The 26,535-nt window shown below is 40.7% G+C and overlaps 1 protein-coding gene across 1 annotated transcript in view; it reads left to right on the top strand.

Annotated features, from left to right (window-relative positions):
- Window positions 1-26,535, top strand: part of ATP8A2 (ATPase phospholipid transporting 8A2) — a 604,495-nt gene that overhangs the window by 276,090 nt on the left and 301,870 nt on the right. Inside the window, exon 25 of the mRNA XM_035003669.1 lies at window positions 4,574-4,746. Within this exon, the coding sequence (XP_034859560.1) occupies window positions 4,574-4,746 (173 nt within the window). The remainder of the gene's footprint in view (window positions 1-4,573; window positions 4,747-26,535) is intronic.

Raw genomic sequence — 26,535 nt, 5'->3', positions numbered from 1 at the left:
ATCCAGATTCTAGAAATCTTCATCTTTCCCAGTTTGTTAAATCCAGAGTAACTCACAGTAGAACCATCTTGCGGATCCCATCTGTGTGTAAGTTGAGCAGGTTGAACTTCAACTGTACTTCAGGCGAACCTCTGATCTGTGAGCCGACAGACAGCCATTTTCCGAGCTCAAGGGTGGCACTGTCTATGGCATTTACATGATTTTGTTTAAAAAGCTGAGAATGCAAAGGCAAGTGCTGAGTTTGCTGGTAAGAAATGCAGGGTTCCCAGTACAGCACAAGCAAGGGAGAGGAGAGTGATTGGCGTGCCTACGCGAACAATCTATAGTTGCACTTGCTCACTTTGGCTGTAAATCGCGCGTGTTTTTAATGGTGAAGGAAAATAAAATTGTAGAATACATATGAAAACCTGGAAATAGATTTTTTTTATATTAATGCCTAATAGGCAAATTCTAATGAAGGAGTTTGGAATGTTCTGTATCTTTCTGGGAATGAAACTCCTGGTACCAACTCCCTATGCCCCTCATAAGAGCTAAGTCCATTGTAACTTTCAGTAATTGGTTTTTTATTAAAATAAGAGACTGCAGTATAAATTTTAGCGACTAGGCTAAATAGGCATTAACAGGCCCTGGGATCCAACCACAATTTGTAACATCGTTCCATTGGGAAAATAGATTCTAAGTGCCCAATAACTAACTTACAAATAGACTTTTGAATCATAGTCCATTTGAGAATAAGGAACTGTTTGTGATAGTAATACCTTCGATTGGCTTGCTTGAGAACTGCACAGAAGGGACCTATATTCTGCCACACATGTGCAGTGAACCCAGCTAGTCTGGGTTTGATCAAAGATTATTGCTGAGTGGGCACTGGAAGCTGAGGAATTAAAACCAAAGTAGAGGCTGGAGACAAGTCAAGGGTGGAGTTAGGAGGATGCATCTGGAGAGGTTTTAGTGGTAAGGAAGGTGTTCAGTCTCACAGGCAAACGTGTGATTCTGCACAGATGAAGTGAGAGAACAGGATGGTTCAGGTAGGAACGGAGGTGAGAAGTAGAGAACATCGCAAGCAAAAGGAGTAAGATACAAAGAAAAGAAGGATCAACCAGAAAATAGACTCATAATTATAGAGAACGAACTGAGGGCTGCTGGAGGGGAGGTGGGGGGGTGGGGGAAATGGGTGATGGGGATTAAGGAGGGCATGTGATGAGCACCGGCTGTTGTACAGAAGTGATGAATCACTCAGTTCTACGCCTGAAGTTAATATTACACTGTATGTTAACTAACTGGAATTTAAATTAAAACTTGAAAAAAAAAAAAGGAAAGGAAAATGTAATGCAAAATGTACCAGGAAGGCAGAATGGCCCACATAGTAACAGTAATGTTTGGTGCTCTCTCCACAACTGGAGAGCATAGCTGCCATGTTTCTAACAGTCTGTAGTTCAGCACAGCCTCGGGGGTGTCATTCACTCCCATGGGCATCTCCTGCTCCAGGACACCGGGTGCTGCCCTCCCATCCCGTCCATGTACCAGCAGCCTTCTCTTCCACGTTCGGTACGACGCATGTATCTGTCGTGCAGTTACTACATTTTATTAGACAGTAAGCATGAGAGCAGTTGTTGCGTGCTCGGTCTGTGTGCCCTCGCATTGTCTTGGTCACAAGCCATGCCTTCTCATCTCTAGATCCATTATGCCAAGAGTATGCATCACCAGTGGGCTCAAGGAGTTGTCTTTGCTCAGTCTGCTATACCAAAAATACCATAGACTGGCTGGCTTCCACAACACGAATCCATTCCTCGTGGTTCTGAAGGCTGGGAGGTCTAAGATCAAGGTGCCCGCAGATCCACTGTCTGACAATGGCCCTCTTCCTGGTTTATGGCCTGGCTGCCTTCATGCTGTGTCCTCCTGTGGCTGAAGGGGCAGAGTGGGGTGCGGTGCGGTGGGGAGAGAGAAAGGGAGAGAAGGAAGAAACTCCCTTGCAGCTTCTTGTTAAGGGCACTAATCTCATTGTGAGTGCTTCCCCCCTGTGACCTAATGACCTCCCAAAGGCCCCCACCTTCAAATACCATCACACTGGGGATTAGGGTTTCAATGTCTGAATTTTCAGGGGATACAAACATTCCGTCCATAGCACTTTGCGTGGTTCAACCTGAAAACATTTCAACTTAGTATCATCCGTGTTCCCCAGGCCACTGCAGGCTCTGGCCTAGGAGGCCCTCAGGAAGAGGGGCCGCGTGGGTGACTGTGTGTCCCTGCCTGTCGCTGTTGAAACTCCAGCTCCCTTTCAGGTCCTTCCCTACACAGTTAATGGATTGACTGATTGTGGGGGGAAGGGGAAGATTGTACATGTCTCAGTAACCACCTTTCTGCCATTCACCATCCCACTGCTGGGCACCCTCCCTGCTCATGGCCCAGAGCCTCACGCACCGATAGGTGGTCAGCTGCCAGCACTCGGGCTGAGGAAGGGTCCAGTCTGTCTTCCTGAGTGGGCCAGAAACACTCTCACGTGGAGAAAGTACCCTTTATAATACTACTACCGCTGCGTATCTTCATTTGTACGTGCCCCCTTACAAAAACACCGCAGACAGGGGTTTCCTTATCTCAGGGATTTGTATTCTTCAACTTTTTCCTCCATAAGTCCACGGGGAGGGGGTGGCAATGGAAGTAAAGGGCACTGGGCTAGACTGTGCCTCCATGACAGTATTGGCATGTTGGCCACGGACCAGATCTGCAGAGCTTGCCTCATCCCTTTGAGTAAAATATTTCCCAGGAGGTTTTTCTGTCCACCACGCATCGACCCCTGGCAAGCACACTCCTCGGAATTGCCCAGACTTGTCTGAGCTCCCCGGTGAGCGCACCCGGGCTGCCACACCGGGATTTCCCTGAGTGGGTGGGAGTTTTTCTACCCAGATTCTAAAGGGCAGGCTGTTTGCACAGATAGGGTAAACATAGATGTTTTGTTTGAGATTCAGAATTATGCAACTAATGAAGAGTGAAAAGGTATGAAGTTTCCTTTATTTTTACTAAAAGTCAACTGTTATTCTTAGGACACTCTTCTATCAATTATGCTTCTGTTATTACCTTGACAAAGAAGGCATTGTCAGTGATGGCATTTATTCACCGCCTGAAGCAGTACCACTGTGTATTTTCCTGGATGTAGGAAATTCTTAGTGCATAAACAGTAACCAGAGGAAGAATGGGCTTCATTGAGTGCTTATTATGTGCCAAGCCCAGCGCTAAGCAGGTGGCACCAATTAGCTCATTTGTTTGTAACAAAAGTGCTATGAGGTTACCTATTCTTAGCTGTTTTACACTAAAGAATTGCTGTTTAAAGAGGCTAAGTAACTTGCCCAGGGTCACAGAGGTAGTAAGTAGAGAGTTGGGACCAGACCCTGAGCCATCTGAGCACAGAACGGGGCTCTAGACCACAGTTATGCCTCAAATACATCTTTCTGATAAGTGTCGTCTCAAGTCTCTTGTCAAGAATGAAAAGGGAGAAGTAAGACAATAGAACTTGCGCCACCCTTTGCGATGGTAGCGGATCCTCAGTTTAACTAGAGGTAGAAAGATTCCTGTCCATTCGACATATTTCTTTAAGATGGTAATTTATGTTATCAGGTGGATAAATTATATGTAAATGTAGTTTAATAGCCAAAGGACAGTTGTCCAGACAGATCATTTCAGCAGACTTTTGTGCTCCCCTCATTAACTTAAACCGTATTTTTTATTATGAGCTAAAAATTTCATTCTTATATTTGAACCAGATATCCTAGTCATAGTCATAAATTCAACCGGGAAGTCAGACATACTTTTTTTTTAAAATCTAAAGAAAGATGCTGTGCTTTAATTGCATCTGATTAAGACATCACACCAAGGCACTTATTTCGGCTGGTAGTGATGTCTTAAAAAGTACTGTTTTAAAATGTTTAATTTGATTAGATATTTTCTGTAACATGAAAAAATGACCAGTTTGTGTCTTCTTCTAATGACTCATGGGGAGAAATTTTAATTTGAAGATTTCAGCAGAGGATAGAAATTAATCTTTTGTGTATATCCCCTAATACCTTTTGGAAGCTTTAAAGATTATCTGTGCAAACTGAGAAATGTTTGCCATTTAAGTTTTAGCAACTTTATCTTTTGAAAAGAAAACCCAAAAATACAACATCACGCTTTCATTTATATGGAGTTTCCTATTCTAGAGGCACCAAGAATAATATATATGTAGTATAAAGGAGGAGGGAGAAAAACAGTCAGAAGAACCTTAACAATTAAAGTTCCAATGGAGAAGAATTTGGATGCTCTGGTTCAGCCTAGACTGCAACCAGAGTAGGTTACTGTAAATATCAAATGTAAATACCATTAAAGGGGATGTTTTCACCCATAAAACAGACCTAGCAGGCAGTTCAATGGAATTTTAATGTACATGTATATATACTCACATCAAATTAAACTCTGTATGTTTTACATTAGAATGGGCATGTCCTCACTTTAAGGAACTTTTGATTTTTTTCTTAAGTTCTGTTTTTGACATATTGAACACATAAATACATAACACCCCCCCCCCCCCATCTTGTTTCAGGCAACAAGGGCAGCCATTACGCAGCACTGCACTGACCTTGGGAATCTGTTGGGCAAGGAGAATGACGTGGCCCTCATCATCGATGGCCACACCCTGAAGTATGCGCTCTCCTTTGAAGTCAGGAGAAGCTTCCTGGATTTGGCGCTCTCCTGTAAAGCGGTCATATGCTGCAGGTAGGCATGTGCAGGCTGTGCGTGGTTCACATTCCAACATGGCTATCTCCTGTGCTTTTATTAAAAAAGACAGTGCATAGAAATTATAGGGGTAAAGTTTCATTTAAAAAACAAGCAAAACAAAAATACTAGTTTAACTGTCCGTTCACAGATTTGGGGGAAAACAGTTAGTGGTTTTTACAGGTTTGTTTATTGTCTTCTGAGAAGATAAAAGAAGAACCAGAGCCTCTCTCCTGGGAGATTAACTAGAATAAGTTAGAAGAGCCCTATGTACGTGGGTCCTTGGTTCTGGATATTTGAGCTCAACTTCTAAGACCTGTGGGATATATAGTGGATATTTCTATTCAGTCAGTAAGGAGCTTTGGTTGGGTCCATGCTATACCAATTTTTGTGTTAGGATCTAACCAGATAACTTTGTTCATTTTTTTGTTTGTTTGTTTTTAATTCCAGCTACTTAACATACAATGTTATATTAGTTTCAGGTGAAGGACTCTGTTGTTTTTTCATGAAAGCTGGCAAGGTTTTTGAGGGTGGGCGTTGCTACATTCCACTGACTACTGGCCATGTGAGGTCCAGTTCTGATAGAGATTTGAGAGTCAGAATGATAAAGAAAATAAGCTACTAGAAAGATGAGCAGCACCACCATGATTGTGCAGCAAACAACTTGAAAGGTGAGAGGAGAGCTTCCCTTTTCTGAAAACACTGTGCGTAGGCAGTACCTGGTACATGGTTAAAGGCATAATCCATATCATTGGATTAATAATCTCATTTATGCTTGCTCTTATATTTTATGGTTACACAGTTTTTGTACATTGTTTTCTTGGGTATTTTGTCAGAAGTCAGTTATCAGGATGCTTTTAAATTCCTCACTGCATTAATCCTTTAAGAATCCCAGTTGGGGATTCGATCATGGTCGTCACATTGACAAGATGGTCTTGCTGTTTCTGCCTTACTAAAAGTCCCTAGTGAGATCATCTGCCAGTCCTCTCTACCCAGACCTCTCATGTTTGGGATGGCCAGTAAGTCTGGGAGAAAGCTATTAGGAAAATCTCTCCCTTGTCTCCGCAACCTTGCTCCCCACTCCCAGTGGTTCTTATCTGAGACCAAAGAGTTTGTTGCCATTCCCCCATGAATACACCTCCCTACTCAGAACCCTGAACTGTCTTCACATGATGATAGTTCTCTCTCATTTTATCCTGCTCTCTTGATTCCTTTCCGTAATTTGGAACAGATCATCAAAGGCCAAGGAGAACTGGGGTGGCGGCTGGTGGAGGCTCCATGGTAGTAGAGAATGTAGCTGTTGTGCTGTGGTTGTAGGATGTTCAAGGATCTCGGGGTGGTGGGGGAGGAAAAATTCAAATGTGTCTGAAACAATGAATGAGAACTTGGTGTTACCTCTAAGTCAGGAAACTTGGTGCAGCTGAAAGGGACCTGACATAGTGAGGAATGACCAGAGCATTTGGAAATGAAAGGCCATGCTTCCTGGTTTTATGATGATCTCCCATCCTTTTTTTTTTTTTTAAACAACTTTATTGAGATATAATTCACATATCATATAATTCACCCATTTGGAGTGTATAGTTCAATGGCTTTTAGTATATTCAGAGAGTTTTGTAACCATCACCACAACCAATTTTAGAATATTTTAATCACCCCCAAAAGAAACCCTATTATCTATTATTAATCAATCCCCATCTTCCTTTACCCTCCCCTAACCTCCCTCAGTACTAAACAGCCACAAATCTGCTTTCTTATCTGTACAGATTTACCTATTAGGGACATTTCATATGAATGCAGTTATATAAGATGTGGTCTTTTTCTGATTTCCTTCACTCAGCATAATGTTTTCAAGGTTCATCCATGTTGTGGAATATATCAGTACCTCATTCCTTTTCCCAGCTGAATAATATTCCAATGGTATGGATATACCATTGCTAGTCATCCATCTTGGTTAGCATTTGGATTGTTTATACTTTTCGACCATTATGAGTAATGCTGCTGTGAGGATTCATGTACAAATTTTTGTATGGACATCTGCTTTCATTTCTTTGGGGTGTATACCGAGGAGTAGAAATGCTGGGTCAGCTGGTAAGTCTGTGTTTAATGTCTTGAAGAACTGTCAGACTGGTTTCCAAAGTGGCTACACCCTTTTATATTCCCACCAGCAGTTTGTGAGTGTTCTAGCTTGTCCGCATCCATCCATTGATTATTATCTTTTTCATTGTTTAGCCTAGTGGTTGTAAAGTGGTATCTCATAGTTTTGATTGCATTTCCCTGATGGTTAATGGTGTTGAGCATCCTTTCATGTGCTTATTGGCCTTTTATATATATTCGTTTTTTAAAAAAGACTTTATTTATTTACTTGAGAAAGAGCGTGCGCACGAGAGAGAGTGCGAGAGCGCACAGAGGGAGAGGGAGAAGCAGACTCCCCACTGAGCAAGGAGCCCGACTTAGGGCTCCATCCCAGAACTCTGAGATCATGACCTGAGCTGAAGGCAGATGCTTAACTGACTGAGCCACCCAGGTACCCCCATTTGTATATATTCTTTGGAGAAATGTCTGTTCAAGTCCATTTTTAAATGGGATTGTTTGTCTTTTTATTATTGAATTGTAAGTGTTCTTTATGTATGCTGGATACAAGTATCTTATCAGAAATATGGTTTACAAATATTTTCTCCCATTCTATTGGCTGTCTTTTCATCTTCTTGAAAGTACTGTTGACAGCACAAAAGATTTTAATTTTGATGAAGTCCAATGTATCTGTTTATTCTTTCATCCTGTGCTTTGGTGCCCTATCCAGTGGTTCCCTTTTTTAAGTAGCTGATACTATGCTTTCTTTCCTGGGTTCCATTTGGGTAGTTTAGCTCAGAGACATGCAAATGGCAATAAGGGGAGGAGTTGTGGTGAAATGCTCTTTTCTCGTAATTTCCTCTTTGTGTCTGTGTTATAACGCTGCTGAGTAGGTCCCTGATTTCTGTGAGGTCCTCAGCATTCAAGGTTGTGGGCCAGGGCCAGGGCCAGAAGTCATGGTAAAGGAGTCCCTTTCCCTGCCAACTGTGAGTTGGTCAAGAGGCCATCAACCTGACTTGTTGGTGAACAGAAACAAGCAACAAGAAACAACATGGAAAAGTCTGGTAAACTGTGAATCAAAGCAAACGTGCTCTCACTTCATGGGTTTTTCAAAGGGAAATCCAAACGAGTCCGTTTGGATTCTCCGGGGAGAGCAGGAATGCCTTCAAGGCTTTACAGGAACATGTTCTTTGCTTGCCAGGTGCTTGATACTAAAGAAAAACATCTTTTTCCCCTTCTTCCTTTGGCTGCTTTCAGAGGGCTTTGTGTGTCACATAAAGCTGTACACTCAAAGGCTTCCCAGGAAGGAGTTCAAACTGGAACTGGCCCAGAAAGAGGAAATTTCAAATTAAATACTGTTACTGTCTACAGAATAGAAGCACTAATTGAAAAAAGGAACCTAGGATAGTGTACTACTTCACTGCTCCAGGAGACCTTTCTTGGCTGGTCTCACACTCGAGATTTAAAAAAAAAATCAACACATACCTTTTTTCTTTTTTTAATAAAAGCACTCATGTACTTCAGATGTTGCTTACTACTCACTGAGAATTTAAACCTAAGTTAAATTTAATGTGACTTCAAACATAAGGTTGACCTTAATTCTCACTTTTCATCTTTAAGATGCAGTCATTGTAAAGTTTACCCTTTTCTCTAATAATAGAAGAAAATCATTTCTTTTGGAAAATGACTTAAGTGAAATCATGAAGCTCTGTTGGCCATCAATATTGATTCAGAGACTGGTGAATGTTTTATGAAAACTGATAAATACTTTCAAGCTAAAATGTTTTAGGCAGAAAATGGGGGAAATAATGTAAGAATTTGTTAAATATTTTGCTGACGTTAGACTCAAACAATTTAGCTAATTATATATTATTATACCCAAATATTTTCCATGTAGTTAAAATCCTAGAGAGGTCAGCAAAACAGGTACAGGTCTGTACTCTACTTGGCTTACTGCTGGAGCTGCCAGGGACAGCGCCACATTATTTGTTGAGGTAGGAACTGATTGACCTGATAACATTTTTGTGGTAGGCTTGATATCTGTCCTGTATGTTCCTGGGTGTCATGGAATAGTGAATAAGAGTGTGTATTACAGTACTCCCCTCCTTTCTACTTTGCGTCTCATGTGGGCCTCAACTCCTTGAAAGCAGGGCTTCAGTGAAGCGAGCACATCCCCAGACTCCACTGACCTCCATCTTACCACATGCGACAGATTCTCAATTTCTTTCTTGATTGCTCCTCAGCAGCTGATGTCAGTGGCTCCCCCCACTGGATTCTCATCTATTTCTGTGACACTTCTTTTTCCTCCTACATATGTATCTTCCTTATGGGATCTTTTCAACAACCTTTGAAATATATTTCGAAGGTTTTGCCTTTGGCCTTATCATATTCCCACCCATATCTTCTCCCTGGTGCATTCCATTTATCTCCATGGCTTCATTCACCTTCTGCATTAGTGATTCTCAACTCTAGGTTTACACTGAATCATCTAGAGAACTTAAACAATTTGTTTTCTTCAAAAATTTAAATATGGGATTGTCATATGACCCAGCAATCCCACTGCTAGGTGTATAACCCACAGAATTAAAAACAGGTAATCAAACAAATACTTGCATGTTCATGTTCATAGCAGCACTATTCATAACAGCAAAAAGGCAGAAACAACCCAAGTGTCCATTAATGGATGAATGGATAAACAAAGTGTGGTATATCCATACAGTGGGATATTGTTTGGACACAAAGAGGAAAAAGCACAGACACACATGCTACAATATTGGATGGATGAAGCTCAGACACGTAGTGAAAGAAGCTGTCACAAAAGATCACATGTTAAATTATTCCATTCATAAAATAATCAGAATAAGTAAATCCATACAGACAGAAGGCAGATTCGTGGTTTCCAGGGGCTAAGGGAGGAGGAATGGGGAGTGACTGTTTAATGGGTACAGGGTTTCTTTCTGGGATGATGGAAATGATTTGGAAGTAGATAAAGATGGTGGTTGCACAACATTGTGAATATACTAGATGCCACTGAGCTGATATACTTTAAAATGGCTAGTTTTATGTGATGTGGGGAGCCTGCTTCTCCCTCTCCCTCTGCCACTCCCCCTGCTTGTGCTCTCTCTTTCTCTCAAATAAATAAATGAAAAAGAATTTTTAAAGATTTTATTTATTTATTTATTTTTGTGAGAGAGAGAGTGAGTATGAGTTGGGGGCAGAGGCAGAGGGAGAAGCAGACTCCCCGCTGAGCAAGGAGCCTGATGCTGATGCGGGACTTAATCCTGACATGACCTGAGCTGAAGGCAGATGCTTAACCGACTGAGCCACCCAGGTATCCCATAAATAAAATCTTAAAAACAAAAAACAAAAAACAAGTGAGTAAAAGAGTTCATCCATGTAAATGAAATGTTTGTTGAATGAACAAAATGAAAGGTTGAATGAAAGCTTCATTCATTTGAATGAAATCTTTGTGGAAAGAAACAAAAAAACCCTCTGATTCCCAGGACAATTAAATGAGCCACAGATCTGTAGCCCCACCTACATCTGAGACTTTTTCGCGCTGACATTCTTTTGACACCTTAAATTCAAAATGTATAAACTGAATTAGTCACAGTGCCCTCATCTGAGCACCTCCTCATTCCTTCTGGTCTTCTCCATTAGTTTCCTGTCTCAGATGATGGTACCATGCACCACACAGCTGCCAGAGCCTTTTGGTAGCATAATAAGCATGATTTTGTATTTAAGGAGCCTATAAGAGACTAAATCATATGAGTAAATTATTACATTGAGTCAGAAATTGCACTCTCTTAATTTGTTGATCCTTGGTAAATATTGTCTTTGTTTTTATAAATGAAGAAACAAAGGCCTCAGTAAAATTACATTGTCTCACCTAGTAATCAGTTTATCCTAGATAGGAGCAGTACCAGGCTGCAGCAGCTAATTTATAGTCACGTGTTTATTACTGTTAGTACTTGAGTTTTATATGAAGTTTTTGCTTTTAAATTATTTTCAAACTGTAGATTTTGGTTAAACCTGTTTAGCATCTAGGATCTGCCTTTCTCTAAGAATTCATGTAGAAAATGTGTAAACCATTTTTATGTTCAAGAAGGGGTTCTCTGTTCTCTCTTCCCTGTGTCCTTGGAACTACCATCTTTCATGTTTTCTCATTTTTCCTTTTTCTTTGAAGTTCTTTAGTTTTGTCAAAATGGAGATAAATTTTATAGGCACAGACTTGGGATGGCGGGGGCTGGAGGGGGCTGTCTTTGACCTCTTGAGAACGTTCAGAAATTTTAAAAGTTAACGTGTATTGTCAGGAAAAGAGTCATCAAAGAATCATCAGGGTTCCCCTTGTGAGGAAGTTGGTTGAGGGCCCTGCCACAGTTCCCTGCAAACACAGGTGATGCTCATTGTCTCCAGTGCCGCCATATTAGCAGACATGATTTATGGCTGTTTGTCTCTGGGCAGGAGATGGAATGGGAGGAAAACACCACAGCAGGGATTTCCACTGGATGTGCAAATGAAGGGTTTCAGAAGACATCATTTATTTTCTTGGATGTGTTTTGACTTCTGTCTTTCAGGGCAGATTCAAAGATAAACATGTGTGAACCTACTGTAATATCATAGAAATACAGTCAAGCGAAGAAAAAGGAATGGACACAATGAATGTTTCTAAAAACTTTTTGGGTTTATTTTTCTAACTTTAAGAGTGACTTATATGTCTTGTAGAAAAAATTAGAAAATTCAGATAAGCAAGAAGAAAGAAAACAGAATTCACAATCCCACCAACTAGAGTTCATGACTTAACAATTGGTATTTAAATCTAGATCTCTTTCAGTTAAAATACTTTTTATTGGAAATGGGTTAGCTTATTCACAATATGTGAAATGAAAAAGGGTATAAACCTTTAAAGAGGTTATAGGGGAGCCTGGGTATTTAAACCAGTTAAGCATCTGACTCTTGATTTCGGCTCAGATCATGATCTTAGGGCTAGGGTCATGGGATCAAGCCCCACATCAGGCTCCATGCTCAGCAGGGAATCTGCTTGAGATTCTCTCTCTCCCTCTGCCATCCCCTCCACTCGAGCTCACGCTCTTGCTTGCTCTCAAATAAATAAATCTTTTTTTTTTTTAAGATTTCATTTATTTATTTGACAGAGAGAGACAGAGCGAGAGAGGGAACATAAGCAGGGGGAGTGGGAGAGGGAGAAGCAGGCTTCCTGTGGAGCAGGGACCCCGATGCGGAGCTTGATCCCAGGACCCTGGGATCATGACCTGAGCTGAAGGCAGACGCTTAACAACTGAGCCACCCAGGCACCTCTCAAATAAATAAATCTTGAAAAAAAAGGTTATAAAGTTTTAGTTTCTATGTCAAATAGCAATATAAAATGTTTTTAAAAAGCTTGCTAGTATTCTGTTATTTAAAAACACAATGATTAATCTATTCCTAGTTGTTGGATATTTGGGTTAACAGGTTATTTTTTTTACTATTATAAATATCACTGTAAAAAATGAGGTGGGGGAATCGAAGGGGGAGACAAACCATGAGAGACTATGGACTCTGAGAAACAAACTGAGGGTTCTAGAGGGGAGGGGGTGGGGGGATGGGCTAGCCCGGTGATGAGTATTGGGGAGGGCATGTATTGCATGGAGCACTGGGTGTTATCCACAAACAATGAATCATGGAACACTACATCAAAAACTAATGATGTAATGTATGGTGATTAACATAACATAATAAATTAAAAAATAAATATCACTGTAATAAGATTTTTATAGCTAAATCTTTGTAAAGACATTTGATGATTTCCATACAATAATGATGGATTCAAGAGCAAGCCACGTAGAAATTGGCAGAAGTGTTTGTACCCTTTACCTAAGAAAGTGAAGTTACTTGATTTGGAGTGAGAGAGCTGTGGTCAGTAGCTCACTCCCTGCAGGGACAGATGTGTTCTCCTCCATTTAGTCAGCAAAGTCTGGGGTTTATTATCCTCACTAAGAAGGGGGAGCAGTTAAGAGATTACTTTGTGACAGGATACATATAGGAGTAGAATCTGAAAAGAAATCAGCACAGCATTTTTATACACTGACGGTATATCATTTCCATAGCTTGCTCACTCCTATACTCATTTTCTGGACTCTCTTAAGCTGGTGACTCACTTAGCCTGCATCCAAAAACCTGTACATCAGTTTTTTTTTTTTTTTTTTTTACTTTTTAAAAAAACTTTTTTATTGTTATGTTAATCACCATACATTACATCATTAGTTTTTGAGGTAGTGTTCCATGATTCATTGTTTGTGCATAACACCCAGTGCTCCATGCAGAACGTGCCCTATTTAATACCCATCACCAGGCTAACCCATCCTCCCACCCCCCTCCCCTCTAGAACCCTCAGTTTGTTTTTCAGAGTCCATCGTCTCTCATGGTTCGTCTACCCCTCCGATTTCCCCCCCTTCATTCTTCCCCTTCTACTATCTTCTTCTTCTTTTTTTTTTCTTAACTAATATTGCATTATTTGTTTCAGAGGTACAGATCTGTGATTTAACAGTCTTGCACAATTCACAGTGCTCACCATAGCGTATACCCTCCCCAGTGTCTATCACCCAGTCACCCCATCCCTCCCACCCCACCCCCACTCCAGCAACCCTCAGTTTGTTTCCTGAGATTAATAATTCCTCATATCAGTGAGGTCGTATGATACATGTCTTTCTCTGATTGACTTATTTCGCTCAGCATAACACCCTCCAGTTCCATCCACATCGTTGCAAATGGCAAGATCTCATTCCTTTTGATGGCTGCATAATATTCCGTTGTATATATATACCACATCTTCTTTATCCCTTCATCTGTCGATGGACATCTTGGCTCTTTCCACAGTTTGGCTATTGTGGACATTGCTGTTATAAACATTGGGGTGCACGTACCCCTTCGGATCCCTACATTTGTATCTTTGGGGTAAATATCCAGTAGTGCAATTGCTGGATCGTATGGCTCTATTTTCAACTTTTTGACGAACCTCCATACAGTTTTCCAGAGTGGCTGCACCAGCTTGCATTCCCACCAACAGTGTAGGAGGGTTCCCCTTTCTCCGCATCCCCACCAACATCTGTTGTTTCCTGACTTGTTAATTTTAGCCATTCTGACTGGTGTGAGGTGGTATCTCATTGAGGTCAAAAACCTGTATATCAGTCTTACCTTCAGACAACTTAGGGTAGAAAAGAACTGGCTCTTCTGATTTGTTCTCCTCTCCAGCTTAGCTTTTTACATTAATGAGGGATGATGGATAATAAGAAATCTTAGAACATTATACATTTTGTGTGTGGTATCTTTCAGCCTGTGAACCACACACAAGAATGATATCAAAGCATAGTTCAGACACACTAATTAGAATTGTACCATCAATTGTGTTTTGGTTGGCTTCTGCATTGGTAAGGGGTCCAATCATACGCTTGCAAAAATAAAACTGTAGTTTCTTTCATGATGTGATTTCTCCGCATCATACATGTTTAGTTATAAGTCAGTTTCCTCTGTTGACGTTTCATTCCAGAGAACATTATTAACTTGTCGAGGTTGTAAACCTATCCTTGGGTTATTTGGATTACAGCTTAGCATGTTTGCCCATTTGTTGATTAAATGCAATTAAGGTAGAATTCAGTCTTAGAGTTTTCTTTCTTTTTTTTTTTTCGTTTAGCTCTAAAATGAATGCTATTATTTGAATGATTGCAGCAATTTTATTTGATCCTAACTGGCCTTGTTTCTCTGCTAAAGGTGAACATGCTCAGAAGTAAAGGCTCCTCAGCATCGTGTTGAATAAAAACAGTATCCAAAAGCCCACAGTTTAAAAAATGTTTATCCATCCACAGGTTCGACCACTATTTATTCAGAATGAAAATTAGATTGATGTAGATTCTGTAGTGTGTAGAAATAGCTTACTCAATCATTGTATAGACTGGCATATTTAGAGACTTTGCAGTATTAATATAAAGTAGAACAAGGAATCTCTTTCTAAGTAATTCATTTTAGCTTAGAAAAAAACATTTTATTAAACTTTTTGGAATCAAAGCCAATTTTGATGATGACTTATGTTTAGACATGGAGGACTATTTTCATCTTAAATAACTCTTGCAGGGAATAATTTATACCAATCACTCTAGAATATCAATGCTTGACTATTAAGGATTTCTGATATTTTTGATTTTTCTCCAGCCTTTTAAAAGTTACAGATTGTCACTATTTATATATAACTCCTGCAGGTGAGAAATAGAAAAATAAATTAACCTGTCACCTTTGTTGCTTGTGTCACAAACTAGCAAAATACTTTGGCGGAGGATACCGTACATGTGATAAAATGTGGGCACATATTTTAGTGTAAGATTGAGAATATAGAAAGCTCTTCTTTAAGAAAATCCATTGTTAAGTAATCCAAGTTAAAAGCTAGCACTTGTGACATGTTAACAAGACAGAAATCTCTACCAGGGGCATTTCGTAATATGGTTTGATATATAATAATATGCTGTATAATTGGGAACACATCTCTTAGGAAATGTTTTTTTGGTTATAAAATTGGTGTTATCATACCACTTTTCTCCTGTAGTAGAGCTATCATTCTGTACAGTGCGGAGAAGTGGTTTCTGTGGTAGAAGTTCCCTTGGGTTGATAACCTTCACACTAGTGTGTGGTGGATACAGAAGCCCAGATACAAAATGGACAACAGAAGTAATGAGGCCCTTTCTCCTTGGAAGGCAGTAGTCTAGGAATTACGGTAATAGGGTCTGCGTGATCTCCCATCTATCCATTCAGCTGCTTTCAACACATTGGAACCCACATGAGATGCCAGAAGAGCTCATAGACACATCACTTTTCAAGTTTTTTTTCCTGTGCCTCTTCCTCTTCCTCTTTTCGTGAATGATTAATTCATCAGTGCATGTAATTTTTGACAATAGTGCTTGCCAAATGAAACAAGGTGATGTTAGGTCAAACTGGGGTCCAAAATTCTGAAGTAGAAGTTCATAATATTTGGCATCTTTCCTACTAGAAAAACAAACCATGGGGAAAAAAAAAGTCAAGAATAGAGCCTAACTAAACATATGGAATATGTCACGAATATTTATATCCTAAGTCTTGCCTTGTGATAGTATTTGTATTTAAGGTACTTCTTTTCTTTTTTCTGTGAAGTAGTTCAGAACGTGTTTCATTAATACAAGTGTCATGTTAACTTTCTTTTTTTTTTTTTTTAATTTATTTATTAGAGAGAGAGAGAGTGAGAGAGAGAGCGCAAGAGGGGGAAGGGTTAGAGGGAGAAGCAGACTCCCCGTCGAGCAGGGAGCCCGATGTGGGACTCGATCCCCGGACTCCGGGATCATGACCTGAGCCGAAGGCAGTCGCTTAACCAACTGAGCCACCCAGGCGCCCCTCATGTTAACTTTCATTAGGAAAAAAATTCACTTCTTCTGACAACATTGACACCTTTCTGATTGAGAGTATGCAAAGTAGCTCTTATGTTAATTGGTCCCAAAGAAAATTACGTTTTCCAGTTTCCTGTCTATACATCTGACACTTTCCCTCATTTAGTACCTGCTGAATTATCGATGCTTTCCCTTTCCTGATTTTGACAACCAGGATTCCCCCTATGACTTTAAAGACCATCGGGAATCCTCCACCCCGGAAGCTTTGCTGTCCTCCATTTTGAACAGGGAGCACCGGGATTATAGTTAGCAACTACACACAGACTGAAGCCTTCTCTGGTTTTTTTGTTTGTTTGTTTTTCCAGCTGTATTGAGCTAGAATTGGTATACAAAAAATTGCATATAATTAACATATACAATTTGAGTTTGAACGTATATATATACTCTTGTTACCATCACTACAATCCAGGTAATGACATAGCCATCACCCCCAAAAGTTCCCTTGTGTCCCTTTGATTTGGGTAGTGTTTTGCGTTTTTGTTTTCGGGTTTTGTTTTGTTTTGTGTTTGGATGCGGTAAGAACACTCAGCATGAGATCCACCCTCTTAACTTTTTAAGGGCACAGCACTCTAGTATCAACAGTAGGCACTGCATTGCACAGCAGATCTCTGGAACTTACTCTGGTGTCACTGTACATTTCTACCCATTGAGCAGCAGCTCCCCAGTTCCCCTCCCCCCTGCCCTTCCCCTCCCACCATTTGTCTACTTCTATTCCTTCAGCCATATAAATGGAATCATGCAATATTTGTCTTCCCATGACTAACTTATTTCACTCAGCATAATGTCTTCCAGGTCCATCCATGCTGTCACAATGGTAGGAGGGCTGCTGTGCTTGAAATGTCTCTGATTCAGCTTCTCACTTGTTTAACTTTAAAGAGAAAACAAATGACAAGAGAGGAATGCTTCCATCTTTTGTTTCTCTGAATCTTTAAATTTTATATTTAGCCCCATTTAGGGCAACAGGTAAATTGTCAACAGCAAGAGATATGTCAGATTGATGGAGTCAACTGAAGTTACCAAATTTTGGAAGCTGGGCTTGATTTTAGTTTTATGGTTGGCGATTCCTGAGCTTTATTACCACTGTCATCAGCACGGCTTTGCTGGGTCAGCAGAGACTAAGAGCTTCTGCTGAAAGATGTGGTTTCTGTTGTTTCTTGTTAATCAGCTAACTGAGCTCCGTCGCAGTTCCGGGGCTGAGCAGGCTTCAGTGGCTTCGTCCCTGATAGGCCAGCAAATGAGAAGAGGCAAGCAGACGGATGGACAAACAGACAGCTACCCCCTCCCCCACTGTTCCATCAAAATCTTGACACCTGGGTCACTTGAGAAACACAGAGCCAGCAGTTTTCTCCCGCTAAGCAAGTATTCATAGCAGTGTCCTTTCACCACTTGGACATAGCAGTCTTTAAAGACCAGAGTAAATATACCAGCTTAAGATAATCCTTCTCAAATATACAAGTGCCAACTTAAAACCATCTGTCAATTATTTGTGCATTTTTTTCCTTACTTTTATTTGTTTTAGTGGATAGGTGTTGTTTGAAAATATTGGAGCTTGGGAAATTAGCAGGCCTCTGTTATCACAGTATTTTGCCAGTTCACAGATAACTGAAAACCTTCGTGTTTTCTCTTTGTAAAATCATGATGAATATACATTGAATTTTTTTTCTCAAAAGGAAAATAACAACAGGGATCCATGCTTACTTGTAGATAATTTGAGTATCTGAATATAGGGATATGTTCAGTGTTTTTCAGACTCTTTGCTCACATCAAACTATGAATTTTGAATGATCAAATCTGGGAACAAATATAAGATTAACATAGAAGGTAGTGAAGCCTTTTTTAAAAATGGAAAACAAATAAGTGCTGAGTGATGTTCATTTACTTAAACAACACTTGGGATCTGAATTTATATTGCTATGTGGCTGTAATTGTATGTTAACACATGTAAGTATAAACATGGCTACTTAAAGAATAATAAATGATGGATGCTTTAGTGCTAATACCAACATCTCATCAAGTCTGAAAATATTTATAATCAGGGAAGTGAAAGAAATAAGGTACGGGTTTGCTGTGGTTCTGCTTGTGTTTCCTTTGTTGGAATACTGCTGCAAAGAGTCTCGGGTGTGAGTCCATTGTTGGGTATCTTGCCTTTCTCCATTTATGCTCAAGACTGTCTCAAGTCAAAGATTTCTTCAGATTAAGCATTGAGTGTGTTTAGATAAATTGTGGAGAAAAAGAGGACTTTTCCCACATCTTCCAGGCCTAATTTAAGATCTATTTTGATGTATTGGATCCTGTTATTTGGGGAAATAAGTTGGTTTCAGGGTGATGGCCCAGGTAACTGCATCGCCCCCAATCAGCTCGCTGGCCTGCCCAGGCTCCACACTGTGGCCCGACCGAGGATGTGTCTACTGATGAAGATGGATGAGTAAACGCAAATAGCACAACCTCTGCCTGCCAAGTGGACTCAGTGGGGGGGGGGGGGGGGGGCAGCCTGTAAAGGACAAATGGTAGCACAGATCACAGTATGAGGTGCTGTAAAAGTCAAATCTAGGAAGACAAGGGGGCATCATTAGCTCAAGGGCTGGGTATCTGGTGGGAAATACTGATGATGTTGGTGCTAACACTCAAGTTGTCACTGTGTCCAGACTGTCTGGAAGCATTTAACATCTACCTTGGAGCATCCTTAAAGCAGTCCCGCAGAGAGGAGACTTAGGATCCTTACCTTATAGCTTGGAGAGCACAGACACAGGGGGCTGAGCACCTTACCCTGAATCCCATAGCTATAACCAGTCGGTCCGAGGTTGAACCCTGACAACCTAACTCCAGAGTCGATGCTGGAAAACTACTCTAAAGATGATGGTGAGGAGCTGAAGTGTTTTGTGCAGACAAGCAGAGCTCGCATGTGTTTAGGGAAGACAACAATACGAAGGTCAATGGAGACTGTGTATGCGAGGCAGGAGGCCCTTTCAATTCTTCAACTTTACGATAGTGGGGACCTCAAACAGGGTGGTGGTAGCCTGTGTCTCTGACACAAAGTAGACATTCAACCAAATGTGGGACTGAATTTCCAGATTTTCTGGAAGGGACTGTGATCCATATTAACAGTCATTAAGGAATTAGAATCAGTAACTCCTAGTGAGCGAGTGAATGTAGTTGGGGCTGGAAGGACGGGGAAACGTTAAGACCTGCTGTAAGACAGGCCACATTAGAGGGGATACCAGAGGAGGAATTGATTTCCAGCATTTCAAGGTGCTGTATAATCTCCAGCAGCTGTCGAGGGTTCAGGTCTAGTGCAGGTGGGTGTTCGCCGAGTCCAGATTCCCGCAGTGACAGTCTGTTGATCTGTCCAAAGCTATAGAAAATGCCTTCTTGGCTATTTGCTTTCTAGCCAGCATTTATGGAATGACCATTCCATGATCAGTCACTATAGTTTGTGCTGCCACGGGGGGAAAATGAGAAAGAGTCAGAGATACTTACCTTTTGGCCTCCCTTAGCTTATGGTTCTTGTGGAAGAAAGTAATATGCCTTTAGAAAATACATAAAACCACACATGCGGAAGACAAGAACTGATTGAAAGTTACATACTATAAAGCTGTAAGTTCCAGTATTTATTATTGGAATTTGTCTTATCAGGGGACATTTTCCAATGAAGGCGAGCTCTCTTTGCCTTTTGCAGATGGTGATAGAACTTTTCAAACATGGGACGAGGCAAACCCTTGCCTCATAGATGAACCAGGCTTTGAGAAGGGCAAGACTTTAGAAGGAATGTAACTATCACAATTGCAGCAATCTAGGAGACTGGATAACATGTCCTTTTGGGACACTAGACAAAGCGGTTATCTTCATTCATAGAACACATTTGTTACCCCCCTTTTTCTAAACCACAAAAGGAAAATGTGAATGTTTTGTAGTTGATTTTGAGGAAGCACTTCCTTTCCATGTTAATTTTCATGAGGTATGAAATAGTACCTACAAGCAGCCACTCAAAATACATGCTCTCCTCTGTCAACTTATTTTGCTTCAGTAGGATGTATAGACTAGGCTGCTGTTTAATATTAGGTTTCTGAGCCAGGGTTTTGTGAGTAGTTCCCCCATGAGAACAAGATTTTTGAACTCCTCTTGGTTTGGACAGACCATGTAGGTCTTCACCTTCAGCGTGTTGAGATGATCTTCATTGGTTAAGTGCTGTGGCCTCTAGGACTGCAGAGCCCGGAGGACTACTGGCCTTGTAGGAAATCCCTCTTTCTAGGGACACACTCAGAACAGGAAAAAAAAAAAATGTTGAGGAAGGTGAAGGTTTCTGCATTAACTCAGTCCCTCGGTCAAGGTGACTGAGAGGCGGGGCTTTGGGTGAGGTCAGACTTGCTTGAGTAGTAAATCCACTCGGGTAGGATCCATATGCTACCCGTAACAAGGCCAATCCTGTTGGTTTGCTAAAGCTCTGAGGACTCAAAGGGTCTAGATGATACTGAAAGAAAGGATGTAAGTGACTCCCTTAGTGTTTGCCCAAGACAAAAAACACAGTGAAAGCAAACCTGATACAAAGTGCTATAGACTTAATTGTGCCCTTCCCAAATTTATATGAAGTCCTAACCCCCAATGTAGCTGTATTTAAAAATAGAGCCTTTAAGAAGGTAATTAAAGTAAAATGAGGTCTTAATGATGGGGTCCTGATCCTATAGGATCAGTGTGTCCTTATAATAAAAAACACCAGAGAGCTCTCTGCCATGTGAATACACAGTAAGAAGGCAGCCATCTATAAACCAAAAAGGAGAAACCAGAAACCAAATTGACCAGCATCTTGGTCTTGGACCTCCAGCCTCCAGAGCTGAGAAAATAAATTTCTCTTATTTAAGCCCCCCAGGCTGTGCTACTTTGTTATGCCTGCCTGAGCTGACTAATACACAAGCTTAGGTTTGTTTCTACATTGCCCAAGCTAATTAATAAAATCCTCACTTCTTTTTAATCAGCTGGAATTGTCTTAATGAATACTGAGTTTGGAATCTGAAAGGATTGAAAGGGGGGCAGCGAGTGACAGGTGGGAAGAATCGCATGAGTAGGAGATGATGGGCTTAAGACTATTTCCTCGCAAAATAAGCCTGGGAATGCTCTGTATTTAAAATTATGCCCTTCCCACAAAGGATGAGTCATTTTACATGGTAAAAGCAAAAGTAAGGAATATCTTCGTGGAGCTAAAAATGTAATATTGTATTGAGTTTACTGCACCAGTCTTCCTTTAAAACTATCATAGAATTAGCCTCATTTTGTTTTAAGGTAAGTTTAGCAACTTAATCCCTAAAAATATAGACGATGACCATTGTACAGAATTCCCTTTTTCCAGAACGATGTCTACCTCTCTTTCATTAACTTCCCAGCCTTGTTCATTGCATATTTCAGTTTCGATGTAAGTTTTAAAAAGCAGACATTGCTTCTTTTTTCAACTTGAAAGGCATTTTTACAATTACGTGTAACAAATTTCATCATTCTCACTAAGTCTGTTGCTTCAGATAGGACGAAGAGGCAAGTTTTATTGGCTTAGAAATGTTTACCAGTGTTCATGCATTGTGCTGTTTAAGCGTGTCTTTATGTGTGAAAGGAGAGTGATTTAGAACACATTCATATTAACCCACTGCTGAAAATCCTGAATTTAACCAGTATTACTGTGAGGGCTACAGCTCTCATGTAGATATTCTGTAGAAAAAATTAAAGGTCCTCATTGCCCTAAATGGAGATTCTCAGTCAAAATTCTAGAAAAGCCCAACCTGAACCTAGTAGCTGTTGGCGATTTGTAAATTTTCCTGTTTAGACCTTGGTGCTTTCTCTGCTGCTATCCCAGCAAATTGCAAAGTCTCCTAAGGATTATTTCCAATGTAGGTCACATCGTGTTTCTTGAAATGAAAATCAAAATGAAATCTGCATATATGCTGAATGAATTAAAGGTATGTGTGACAAAAATGTTTCCTGTCAGATACTTCCGTGAGCTCCTGGTTTGTCCTGGGGATATAGTTATACCGTGGAGGATGAGATCAGCATAGCCCCCATCTCTGTGGCACTCACGGTCTAGAGGAAGAAGGGCTGGACAGTAAAAGCTGTGCGGATTGTACAATTCTGAATTTATTACTTTGTCTCTTGTATTTCAGTATAGAGACGCTTTAGATCTTAGGTAGATTGAATTCTTTTTTTTTTTTTTATTTGACACACAGAGAGAGAGAGAGAGAGCACAAGTAGGCAGAGCAGCAGGCAGAGGGAGAGGGAGAAGCAGACTTTCTGCTGAGCGGGGAGCCCAATGCGGGGCTCAATCCCAGGACCCTGGGATCATGACCTGAGCCGAAGGCAGACGCTTAACGACTGAGTCCCTGGAAGATTGAATTCTTAAATACCCCAGCTTCTCTAATGCTGTAGGCCAACGTAGACCCGGTGGCTACCCTTAATGATCAGCTTTGATTGGCCCAAAGTGTGGTGAAAAGAAAAGCTATCTGCTCCTGCCAAAACAAAAACAAACAAAAACCTTCCAGAGGCTTCTCATCTCTGAGAATAAAAGGCCTCAATGGGATACTGCTTCCTCCTTGCTTACCATGGCCCAGCCACATTGGACTCCTTTCTGTCCATCTGCAATCTGAGCAGGCTGCTGGCTCAGGACCGTTACGGGCTCTGTTCTCTTTGCTTGTAAAGCCCTCACCCCAGATGCCACATGGCAAACACACTCCCTTGACTCAGGTGTCCACCCAAATACTGGCTTTTCTGTGAGGGTGTCCTTGAATACCTGGCTAAATTAGTGCCCTTCCCTCTTTCCTTAGCTTTATTTTGCTAGATAGCATTTATTGCTACCTGACTTTAATTATCGATACTCTCTCTCCACCCAATAGAATGTAAGTTCCCTTAAAGCAGGGATTTTTTTAATTTTTTTTTGGTCTTTTGCCCTCTGCTCCATCCACAGCTCCTGAAACGATGCCCAGCACATAGTGAGTGCCCAGTAAATATTTTTGAATGAATGAACAGTGTGATACCCTCCCTAAACCTTTATTTTCTGGGAGGCAGCCGACTCCCTCCTCCTGACAGTTGCTGAAGTGACATTGAGAGCACTGATAATGTAACAATGAAAAGAAAATATTTACGGTGTCAGAGTCAACTCTCTTCTCCTTCCATTAGTTTTCCAATTCAGGGGTGCCTGCTTAGCTGGTCCACCTATGTGAGTATAGAAAAAAGATGTCAACATAAGAGAATATAAAAGCCCTTGGAGAAAACAAAGAGCCTTTTGTATCTGAATTAGCATGTAGTTCTGAGTTCAGCATGCTCATAGGATCTCCACTTGGGCACTAGAAATAGAAAAAAAAAGGATTGACTGGACATGTGAATAAATGCTTCTTTGAAAATTACATACCTTATTTTTCCCTTCCTCATGTTCATGTCACCACTTAAGGGCAAAGTTGGCTTCATTGACAGCTGGTACCACTGACTGCTACCATAAAATTGGTTCGTTAGGCTAAAGTTTATTGAGCAGCTATTAGGTGCCTGCACTGTTGAGAAAAGTGAGGCAAGATGAGGCTGGAGAAGCAAATTGGGGCACAGTCACATGGATCTGTCAATCATGTCGGGATTTGTACTTGATCCTCAGCACAATGTGCAACCTTGAAAATTTTTAACTAAGGAATGATGTCAGATATGGGTTTTGTTTGTTTTTTTTTGATGTTGTTGTTTTTGTTTTTAGAGCAGGAGTGGGGAAGGGGCAGAGGGACATCCAAAGAGAAAATCTTAAGCAGGCTCCATGCCCAGCACTGAGCCCAGTGTGGGGCTCAATCTCACCACCCTGAGATCATGACCTGAGCCGAAATCAAGAGTTGGACACTTAACTGCCTGAGCCACCCAGGTGCTCTGATATGTACTTTTAAATAACCGCTTTACTAAGATATAATTCATTCAGTACAGTTCACACATTTGAAGCATACGATTTAATCCTTTTGGAATATTCAGAATTGTGCAGCTATCACCAGGGTCCATTTTAAAACATTTTCACCACCCCCAAAATTTTCATCACCTGTTCATCACTCTCAATTCCCCTCCACCCTTAGCCTTACGTAACTGCTAGTCTACTTTCCGTCTCTATATATTTGCCTATTCTGGACGTTCCATATAAATGGAATTATATAATATGTGATCTTTTGTGACTGGCTGCTAACACTAAGCATAATGTTTTCAAGGGTCATCCGTGCTGTGGCATTTTACTTCTTAGGATGGATATATCACATGTTGTTTATCCATTCATTAGTTGGTGGACATTTGGGTTATGTTATGAATAATGCTTCTGTGGACATTGATCTACAAGTTTTTGTACGAATGTATGTTTCCAGGAGTCTTGAGTATATACCTATGAGTAGAATTGCTGGGTCATATGGTATATCTGTTTTCTAAAAATAAAGGAACTTCCAGATTGTTTTCTCAGGTGACTATATCATTTTATATTCCCACTAGCAATGTATGAGACTTCAGTTTCACCACATCTTTGCCAAAATTGTTATCAGGCTTTTTTATTATAGCCATCCTAGTAGATGTGAGGTGGTATCTCATTGTGGTTTTGCTTTGTATTTCCATGATGATGAGGGATGTTGAACATCTTTTCATGTGCTTACTGGCCATTTGTATGTCTTCCTTGAGAAATATCTATTTCAATCCTTTGCCCACTTTTAAATTGGGTTGTCTTTTTATTATTGAGTTGTAAGTATATATAGTCTGGATACAAGTATCTTATGAGATAGATGATTTGCAAATATTTTCTACCATTCTGTATGTTGTCTTTTCACTTTCTGGATGGCATTGTTTGCAGCATAAACATTTATAAATTTGATGAAGCCCAATTGTTCAACTTTATCTCTTGTCACAAATGCTTTTGGTCATGTCTGAGAAGGTATGGCCTGATCCAAGGTCATGAATATTTACACCTATGTTGTCTAGTAAGAGCTACAGTTTAGCTGTTACATTTAAGTCTTTGATCCATTTGAGTTCATTTTTGTATATGGTGTGAGGTAAGGTCCAGTTTCTTTCTTTCTCACGTGGCTATCCAGTTCTTCCAGCACCACATGTTGGACAGACTGTTCCCCACTGAATGGTCGGGGCCAGATTTCTACTTTTAGAAGTGCACTCAAAATGGTGGCAGTGTGGTTTAAAGGAGGGGTAAGAGTAGAGGAAGGGAGATCAACTGGACAAGTACTTGTTTAGCTCTTATCCTGTGTTAAACATTCTTTCAAGGCACTGGAACTGTGGTGATAAACAAGGTGGTCAGATGTAGCCAGCCTGTGCTAGTACTGAGGACAAGGATGCAAATCTAACAGGAAGAAGACTAAAGCAAATGAGATGATGATAAATTGTGAAAGAAGAAACAGGGATGTTGGGCGCCTGGGTGGCTCAGTTGGTTAAGCGACTGCCTTCGGCTCAGGTCATGATCCCGGAGTCCCTGGATTGAGTCCCGCATCGGGCTCCCTGCTCTGCAGGGAGTCTGCTTCTCCCTCTGACCCTCCCCCCTCTCATGTGCTCTCTCTCTCAAATAAATAAATAAATAATCTTAAAAAAAAAAAAAAGAAACAGGGATGTTGTACACACAAATTATGTGACTATTGAATTCACAAAGTGTGAATTTCTTGTTTGTTTTTTTCCTGTTAGTTTCAGATGTGTCAGAACACTTGGGTTGAACATGCCAAGTCATGCAAGTTGGGTAGAATGGAGCTGGGTGAATAGTCTCCTGTGGAAAGAAAGATGTCTTTAGTGTGATTGCGCCCTGCATGCTACTTTCCCCTCTGAGTTTTACTTAATGTGTGTATCCAACTGCTGGCGGCATTGCCAGACTGACGGACTGAAAGAGTGACCACTCTTTTCATTCATTCATTCATCTATATTAGATCAGGGTAGCTGGGATTAAGGAGGTGAAGAGAAACAAACACATCTGAGGAAGGTCTAGATGTAAATGGAGAGGACTTTGTAATCAAGTCTGGAAGATAAGAGTGAAGAAGAGGGAATTGTCAAGAATGGGATCAGGGATTCAGTATTTTCATGGTGAGGATAGCTACTGAATGCTGAGAATGGACTGGCTATTAAGCACTTTCCAGGCATTGTTTCATGTGGTGCTCAAAAAACCCTTCCAAGGTAGGTACCTACCACTACCACCGGAAGACAAAACCAAGGTTTAGGGAAATAAAGTCACTTGCCTGGGATCACAAAACTATGAAACTTGATAAATAATGGTGCCTTTTACTACTATCGTGTACTC

This window comes from Mirounga leonina, unplaced genomic scaffold, assembly GCF_011800145.1.
Source record: "Mirounga leonina isolate KUSES-001 unplaced genomic scaffold, KU_Mleo_1.0 Mir_127, whole genome shotgun sequence".
NCBI lineage: Eukaryota > Metazoa > Chordata > Mammalia > Carnivora > Phocidae > Mirounga > Mirounga leonina.
This window is presented reverse-complemented; position numbering and strand designations above follow the sequence as displayed.